A 9,333-nucleotide genomic window follows, 5' to 3' on the forward strand; every position below is an offset into this window, starting at 1 on the left:
TGGAAGAAATGATTCATTCAGACTCATTCAGACATAGCTGATTTGAGTTTGAACCTTGAAAGTAATCATACTGTAGGCTCTCTGAATTAGGGCTAAACATTGGAAAAATAGTGTTACACTCTGTTTAGATTTATGTTTAGTTTGGGGGTGTGAGTAGACCCAACCAAGAGACAGCTGACGCTTGGCTGGGGAGCACCCCAATGAGCTGCCTGGTGTGGGGCTGTGCAAGTGGCGGCTGATTTGGCACTTGGGACCTCCCCTGACTTAAGCTCAGACACAGATCCTGAGCACTGAGGCCTGGGACTTCAACTATGAGACTGGTGACAGGAATAACTCTTCTCCTAGCTTTGGGTAAGTGATCTGGGCCTAAGAAAGAACAGTTTTCGTGGGTAAAGTCAAAGAGCAGATGTCTGCTGCTTTCACTTCTCCCACTGTGCTTTACCAAACTGCTGGGAAGAATGCACATCTGTGTGTTTCTATGTGTCTGTGTGTTTTCTAGAGAATCTGAGCATCATTATCAGAAGTTATCAGATCCACTACTCACAGAGCCCCCATGAATCTTACTGCTTTCTGGCTGTAAGAAGTTTTGGGGTTCAGGGAATCCAAGGATCATGGAAAACAGCAACTTATCTTTGGCCTTGTGGCTCTGACTAGCTCAGTAATAAATACGAGTAGTAATTCTCCTGTCCTGTGCAACACACAGGACATGAAATCTCATGAAAATACTCAAGGATGGGGCAAGGCCAGAGAATGTTTATGGGAATGTTTGTGAACCTGCCCTTTAGGTGCACCCTGATTTGACAGTCTGGAGTTAATCGATTGTTTTTCAATACCCCAGGTATATTGGGAGATTCTAAGACCACACAGCCAAACTCAGTGGAGGGCGCTGAAGAAGGACCTGTGCACTTGCCCTGTAATCACTCCACAATCAGTGGACCTGAGCATGTATATTGGTATCGACAGATTCCCCACCAGGGTCCAGAGTACTTGATTCATGGTCTGAACAACAATGTGACAAATAGGATGGCCTCTCTGAGCATCGCCAAAGACAGAAAGTCCAGCATCTTGGTTCTGCCCCAGGTCACCGTGAGAGACACCGCTGTGTACTACTGCGTCCTGAGAGACACACACTGGGACAGGCGGGGCTGCATCTGTGCGGTATGTCCTTGCTGGGGAAGGGAAGCAGCAGCGGTGTGCTTGTTAGAGCCAGTTTGGAAGGCAACCTTACTACACCCGTGAAAACATGTAATAGTCATATCCTTAGTTAACAATACTGAACTGAACACTTTAAAAATTACTAACAGAGCATAGTCTAAGTATTCCTGTCACAACAAAGGACTGTTGCTGAAGCCTGAAGCTCCAATACTTTGGCCACTTGATGTGAAGAGTCAGCTCATTGAAAAAGACTGATGCTGGGAAAAATTGAAGACAAAAGGAAAATGGAGTGGCAGAGGGTTGAGATGGTTAGACAAAATCGCTGACTCAATGCACACAAATTTGAGCAAACTCTGAAGGATAGTGGAGGACCAAGGAGCCTGGCATACTAAGTCCATGGGGTAGCAAAGGTTGGATGCAATTTAGAGACTGAACAACAATGACAACAAAATCACAATAAGTAAATAAAAATTTAAAGACAAAGAGGGCAAGAGAAAACTTTTGGAGGTATAACTACACAGTGGAACACGACTCAGCAATTCGAAGGAATGAACTATGATAAGTGCAACGACATGGGTGAATCTCAAAATAAATACACCCAAAGAAACCAGACAAGAGAAAGTATATACTCTAGGATTCTATTTACATAAAACTAGAGAAAATGCACACTGATCTACAGAAAGAAGGAGCAGACTAGTGATTGCTTCGGACTGAACAGGGGTTGGAGGGGGGATGTGGTAGGAAGATATACAGGAGGGGTTAAAAAGGAGCACAAAGGATAAGGCCACCAGGGACCTTTGGGGTCCTGCACGTGCTTTTACCTGTATTATAATAATGATTTCACACCTGTACACCTTGTAAAAAGTGATCAAATTGTACATTTTAAGTATATGCAACTGATTTGATGTCAAGTATGCCTCAATAAAGCAGGTTTTAAAAGAACGAAATAAAAAACAGACCCAATGTTAAGAAACAATTCTACAGAGAGCAGAATTTTTCACTTTTTAAAATTTACAAAGGGGAAACTGTTTCAAGCAGGCAAGGGTAACAGAGCATTTTCCTAAATCTCCTGAAATAACATACTCTGTTGCAATGTGTTATGCTGTGCTTACATGCTCTGTTCAGTTGCTCAGTCATGTCCAACTCTTTGCGACCCCATGAACCACAGCACGCCAGGCCTCCCTGTCCATCACCAACTCCCAGAGTCGACCCAAACACATGTTCATCAAGTTGGTGATGCCATCCAACCATCTCATCCTCTGTCGTCCCCTTCTCCTCCTGCCCTCAATCTTTCCCAGCATCAGGGTCTTTTCCAATGAGTCAACTCTTCGCATCAGGTGGCCAATTCAGCTTTAGCATCAGTGCTTCCAATGAACACCCAGGACTGATCTCCTTTAGGATGGACTGGTTGGATCTCCTTGCAATGGACTCTCAAGAGTCTTCTCCAACACCATAGTTCAAAAGCATCAATTTTTCTGTGCTCAGCTTTCTTTATAGTCCAACTCTCACATCCATACATGACTACTGGAAAAACCATAGCCTTGACTAGATGGACCTTTGTTGGCAAAGTAATGTCTCTTCTTTTTAATATGCTGTCTAGGTTGGTCATAACTTTCCTTCCAAGGAGTAAGCATCTTTTAATTTCATGGCTGCAATCACCATCTGCAGTGATTTTGGAGCCCAGAAAAATAAAGTCAGCCACAGTTTCCTCGTCTATTTGCCATGAAGTGATGGGACCAGATGCCATGATCTTAAGTTTTCTGAATGTTGAGCTTTAAGCCAACTTTTTCAGTCTCTTCTTTCACTTTCATCAAGAGGCTCTTTAGTTCTTCTTCACTTTCTGCCATAAGGGTGGTGCCATCTGCATATCTGAGGTTATTGATCCTGTCCAACTCTTTGTGACCTTATGAACTGTAGCCCATCAGGCTCTTCTGTCCATGGGATTCTCCAGGCAAGAATACTGGAGTGGGTTGCCATGCCCTCCTTGGGGGATGGACAAACAAGAAACTAGGTCTGATCTCTGATTGATTCAATCTCCTGCACAAATGAGGTCTCTCAGAAGTCTTCATCCCTGAGCTAAAGTGACCTCTTCTAGGAAAGCCCATTCAAGAAAACCTGACTCAGCTGTGATTCCTAAGAAATAAAGGGATGGAGACTCTTCTGCAAGTACTCATAGGGACACTGGGGTTGCAGGCAGCCTGTGAGTATGTGCTTAAATGTAGGAGAGTTAGGAAATCATGACAACTTCCTGAGGGCAGGAACTGAGTCACTTTCTGTCTTGGGAAGGCTGTTGAGACCCACATACAAGTAGAAATAGATAGTCTTTGATACTGATGTGGTAATGTTGCCACCTGGAGGGAACAAGACAAGGTAAAGAAAAAACATTTCTAATATGAGCTTGAACATTTTATGTGAATCATATATGTGTGTGTGTGTGTGTGTGTGTGTGTGTATTTTTTTTTTTAACTTTATCTTTTTGAGCAGGCCGAGTATCCAAGAACTGGAGCACAGATCATGATCCCTGATCATCCAAGAGGAGAAAGATGTCCATAAACTGCCATTCATCAGCTACCTCACATGCCTTATCCTGGAACAGACAAAAGCATGGTGAAGGTCTGATAATCTTAGTGGTGCTATGGAAATTTAGGGAAGAAAAGAGTCAATGAAAAATAACTGTCAATTTGGATGAGAAAAAGTCAGCAAAGTTCCCCACATGTCACAACCTTGAGTCCAGTCACTTGGGCATCTACTCTGTAGGGGAGACGCACAGTGATTTTGAATCTTTACAGGCTGTCCCCAAACATACAGCTGGGCCACAGATGCTCCCTGACACAGGGCTCCTGAGGGGTGGCTGGGACACTTGCCAGGATGAGGAGCCTAAGGAAGATGCTACTGTCTCATTCCTGAAAAAGGGGATAAAGGAGTGAGAGCAAAGGAAGCTATACTTTCTTTCTGAAATTTAATTTGACTTTGTGTTCTGGTAATTGTTACATTTTAGTGGGTAGAACCTCATGGGGGTGAGAATAGCATGAATGTCAGTGATTGCTGCAATAACTGTTCACAAATCTTGTGCTTTAATTGTCCCAAGGAGACTCTTTCCCATCTGTTATTCACAAACCATGTTAATAGAAAGAAATTCTCAGTCATTTATTGGGTTCCTTGTGGCATATGAAAATTCCACCATGAGTACTAGAACAGCAAGACTGTCATACTGGGCAGAGTCAAGGGCAATATTTTATTCTGAGTTTATATTGTAAATATAGAGATAGACAAATAAATGGGTAGATAGATGAGAGAGAGAGAGAAGAAGAGAAGAGACATAGATCTATGCCTAATCTGGTCTTATACTTCTCCAACAACATGTCACCTGTTCTCACATCCCATGGGCTACAGCCCCCTCACCTTTGACATAGCTTCACAAAGAAACAGGTCATATTCAGTCCTGTGGCAGAGCTCAATTTGCAGACTTTTTCCACTTGTCTTCTTGCTGTTGATAAAAAGATCAGAACTTAGGGCCAGATGGAATGGAACTAAGACATGTGAATATTTTGTCTTTAGTTCTTCACCATCTCTGTGCCTTTATCTGCCTCCCTTCCATCTCTGCTCCTGCTTCTTACCAACCTCTCATGTACCCCAGTGACTCTCCACTACCCCTTTTGTCCATTCAAAGCCAAATGTTTCTAGTCACTGAATTGTTTCCAAACTCTTCTTTCACTTTATGGATTCTATTCCCAAATCAATCTGTAAAATGGAATGGTTTGTACTCTAACTTCCATTTCAATACAACATGCTGGATTAGCTCTCCCAGATTGTATGTGAAAAGAGAAATGTTCGAGGAGATTGAAAAGAAGTCACCTCAAATGTTATACTTTCAGTTGCTGTGACAGTTTGGTAAGAAGGACGTTTCATGGTAAAACAGTTTCCCACACTTTCAAACCATAGTTTGGGTCATGTGCCTGAGTGTAGGGCAGATCGCCTGAGCAAGGGTGCCAGCACCACAGTGTTGGTATTTTTTAGAAACACATTTTTATTCAAATTTGTTCAGAAGGATAATATACTACAGAAAGGAAAAAGGATGAAGATTCTATTGCTTGACACTGCACATAATAATTGGCAGCATCTGTTATGTAGGATGGATTTCATTTTCATGACAATCATGGAAATAATGGTGTATAATACACATTTAAAGAACCATATTCATTTAGATCTAATATAGGAGAAGACATCAAATGGAGATATTATCATCTTCATTTTGCTGATGAGAAAACTGAGAGGCAGAAAAATTCTCATCAAGGAATGCTTCTGAGAACTTGAATTCTGGGGAAACACAGGAGATCCACAGCCACTCCTGAGATACAGAAGCCACTCGTCCATCTTGTGGTTGGCCCTCACCTCCACTGTCTTCCTTTCATTAGGTGCCATTACCAAATTTTTTCTCATAGTCATTGTCCACTGACCTGGAAAATGGAGGCAGGTGACGCTTTGCACCCATGTCCCCAAACTGCCTATCAGAAAATGGTGGAAACTGGGTCATTCTGCTTCTGATCCTGCCAGGTACATGAGCTAGACCTTCTTTGATTCCAAAATCTCTCCCTGGGGACAATGTGTGCAGTCCTGGAGCTGTCAGTTTCCTGCATTCAAAAGTGATTTGCTTATCGTTACTTCATTTTGTTTTACTGGGGTTCCTGATTGGTATCTTTCTTCTTTTACAACTTGAAATAAAAATAATCCATTCTATTATTGCAGGATTTTCTTCCTGAATAAGCTCACTACAGGCATTTGCCATGTCTTGATTTTCTGGCTTAGCAATTCGAATTAGAACAGAATCTAAATAAATAAATTAGAATACACAGCAATGGTATTTCTTAGGTTGTTTAGGTTGTTATAGAAATATTTTGTTACTGCACACATAAAGTATTGTTGCACACTTTAGACATATATAACATATATCTTAGTAACCTGAGTGTTTTGTTTTTTTTTTTTAATTTCCCTACAAATTACCACTAACAATCTGGGAGAGTGAGGATATATTCTTGGAAGCCTGGGAGATATGGTCCCCTATATGTATGAAATTTCTCTGAAATCCCATGTTCATGAAATTCACATGTTACATTCTACTCTGTAATATAACATTATTTGTTTCAATATATGAAAAAATGCTTTAAATTGATCATCCAGAATTGCGCACCATGTTTATCCCAGTGCTTAACGTCACCCTCATACACCACTAGCTGGACTATTTTCCCTTAGAGGATAGAAATATATTGATAGAATTCTCAAGGAAATGGGGATGCATTCAAGGCTGAGGCAGCTGGTCTCATGGCAAACCGGAACAATAGCTCCTCATTGTTACTGCAGCCACAGCTGTGGTGATCACAAGAGGGTCAAGAGACCTAGTGCTAAACCTCCCATCCTGTCATCTCTGAGCCTCCCACATTCCATTAAGATAGGAGCAGATTAATGCAAATTTGTTTTTATCTAATGAAGATGTTTCTGGTTTTTTGAAGATGCTTTTTGTTTCTTTCTTAATGCATTTCTCCAATAAAATAGTGCAGAGTCATTTAAAAAAGAAAGGTAATGTTGTCAGTATTTTTACTTGGCCAGAGACAGTGATTCATATTGAGAAGCCTACTACACAGTAAAATAGAAAAGAGACAAGGTAAATACACAACCAGAAGTGAATGTCAGGCAAACCAAGACTTGGAATTGGAATTGATACTCGAAGGAGGAAAGGACACTCGGAAAATCTGAAGTGGAAATCCCTGCTCTCCTAAGTCTGAGGAGCATAGTGGGCTATAAAGACAGATACTCTGGTCAGGACACAGTGGAAGTTCATGAGGTCTTCCTCAGCTTCTCAGTCTAGGACATAGGCAGTCGAAACTCCAAGATAGAGAATCAAGTTTTTTTAAAAGCAAAATTTCCCCTCTAAAACTTCATTTTGTAAAAATGATGTTTTGCTTATTCAGAGCTTTATTCTCTTCTCTAAAAAAAAGTTGGAATGCTTACACCACTGCATTAATGAACAAGGGCAACCTTCTTCCTGCATTGTCTCTCCAAAGGTTCTTTTCTCTTTTAGGTTTGTTTTGTTTATTTGTTTTTTTGCCTTTGCCTTTCATGTTAAGTGTGATTTTTTTCACATGTCTAGTGATATCAGATGCTCATTCGTACTTTGTTGTTGTTTAGTTGTTATATCCTGTCTCTTTTACAACCCCATGGATTGTAGCTCACCAGGTTCCATGGGATCCTCCAGGCAAGAATACTGGTGCGGGTTGCCATTTCCTACTCCAGGGGATCTTCCCAACCGAGGGGTTGAACCTGTGCCTCCTGTATTGCAGGTTTGCCACTGAGCCACTAGGAAAACCCAATTCATTTATACTTAATAGGTTATAAATTTGGGATTTGAGCAGAAGAAGATGGCCTCACTTCATTCTCAACTGAGACTGGCATCCCAGATTCTTAAGATCTTTTATTCAAAATCTTCAGTAAAATAGGCTTTTGACTTTCAAGGCACCTGGATTTTTGTTAGCATTTCCTTCATTGGGCCACTTCCTTCAGCTAATCCAGTTACCACTTCTCCATCCAATCTCAATTCCCAGAACATCTCACCTGCAGTCATTTCTTGCTTGTTGTATAAACACTTTGGCATTCGTAACTTAAATATATATATATATATTTTCTTTTCTTTTTTTTACTGTCATTTCAGTAGGTTCTCAGAAAGAAACAGAAAAAAAAATATGTCTTTAGTTCATTATGCTTAGTCATAAGAGTAGCTTTCACTGATTTTCTTTTTCTTTTTTTTTTTTTTTTCATTCACTGATTTTCTTAAGCGATATTATTAGGTGCTCAGGGGCAGAGTTCCTGTCTTGCTAATGTCTCTATTTCCCTAGCAGATAGTGAGTACTCAGTAAGCACCCACTAAGTGAATGTGAGAAACAAGAGAATTCCGTTTTAAAAACCTCTCAGACAGCAATCTAGCAACTAGCCACAAGGGGGCACTGCCTGTGCTCATATTAACTTTCAAGACTAGCTCAAAATTCAGAGAAACCTCCAGTTAGAGATCAGACAGGCTCATATACAGAACAGTATAGATTTTAACATTATGACAGGATTCATAGTGTTCTTCTAAGCCCAGAGGAGTTTCTTGAAGCAAAAAAAGCCCTTTTAGGAAGTAATTTCTTTGCTGAAATAAGTGATAGGGGATGTTCCTTGAAAATTTATTAATGATCCTATGGATGCACCTGTCATGTGAGTACTGAGGGTTTCTGAACCTTGCACAGGGAACTCTAAAAGGGTAGAAAATCTGTGAGAGAAGGAGGTGAGGTATAACTGGGTCTTTGAAAAGAGAAACAGAAGGAGAAATGGGAAGGCAGGAGAGGTGGGAGGGGGGAAGGAAGAAGAAAAGGGAAAAGCACAGAGCCAAGGCTGGGGAATTAGGGGAAAGAGTGTCCATCACCGCTCTCAGAAAGGTGATCTAAAATGATTTTGCATATCTCCCTTTGATTTTCTAAATAGGTGTGAGTGCCCAACAGCTGAATCAGAGTCCTCAGTCTATGTCCACTCAGGAGGGAGAGGACGTCTCCATGAACTGCAATTCCTCAAGCACGTTAAACCTCTTGCAGTGGTACAAGCAGGACGCTGGAGAAGGCCTGATGCTACTAATAAAATTACTTACGGGTGGTGAGTTGGCCAGAAATGGGAAACTGACTGCTCAGCTTGGAGGAACAAAAACAGACAGCTTACTGAACATTTCAGCCTCTGAACCTAAAGATGCAGGCACCTACTTCTGTGCTGGCAGCACAGTGCTCCCCGAGCACTGCAGCCTGCACTCAAACTGGCAGTGGGCACACCGGGCACTGTGCCTTCCCGGCTCCTGCTCTCTTGACATGAGATGCAACTGTGCGCATGACCCCTGGCCCCCGCCCCCTGCCCTTCTGCTGCTGCAAACTCATGTAGTCAGGGCTTTACCTTCCCAAGACTGTGCTCTGCTTAACAAACACAACTCCTTTCTAATGTATAGAGTAGGTTTGCTTACTTATTTTGTCAGGATATAAAGAGAAAGGATCAGTATACAATCACAATTGAATATTTAGCATATTTCTCTTAAAAATGGATAGATATTATGTAATGAGTAGTAAATAAGCCACCGAGATCTAATGTACAGTATAATGAATTTAGACA

General features: G+C 41.3%; 1 gene segment (V, D, J or C); it reads left to right on the forward strand.

Annotated features, from left to right (window-relative positions):
* The first annotated feature begins 258 nt into the window (after positions 1-258).
* On the forward strand, positions 259-8,679 carry LOC133066553 (T cell receptor alpha variable 26-2-like). The segment is given in 4 exon segments: positions 259-351; positions 839-1,158; positions 3,640-3,768; positions 8,668-8,679. Coding segments are annotated over 3 exon segments (429 nt in total).
* Positions 8,680-9,333: the final 654 nt, after the last annotated feature.

The sequence above is a fragment of the Dama dama genome, chromosome 12 (genome assembly GCF_033118175.1).
Source record: "Dama dama isolate Ldn47 chromosome 12, ASM3311817v1, whole genome shotgun sequence".
In the NCBI taxonomy this organism is placed as follows: domain Eukaryota; kingdom Metazoa; phylum Chordata; class Mammalia; order Artiodactyla; family Cervidae; genus Dama; species Dama dama.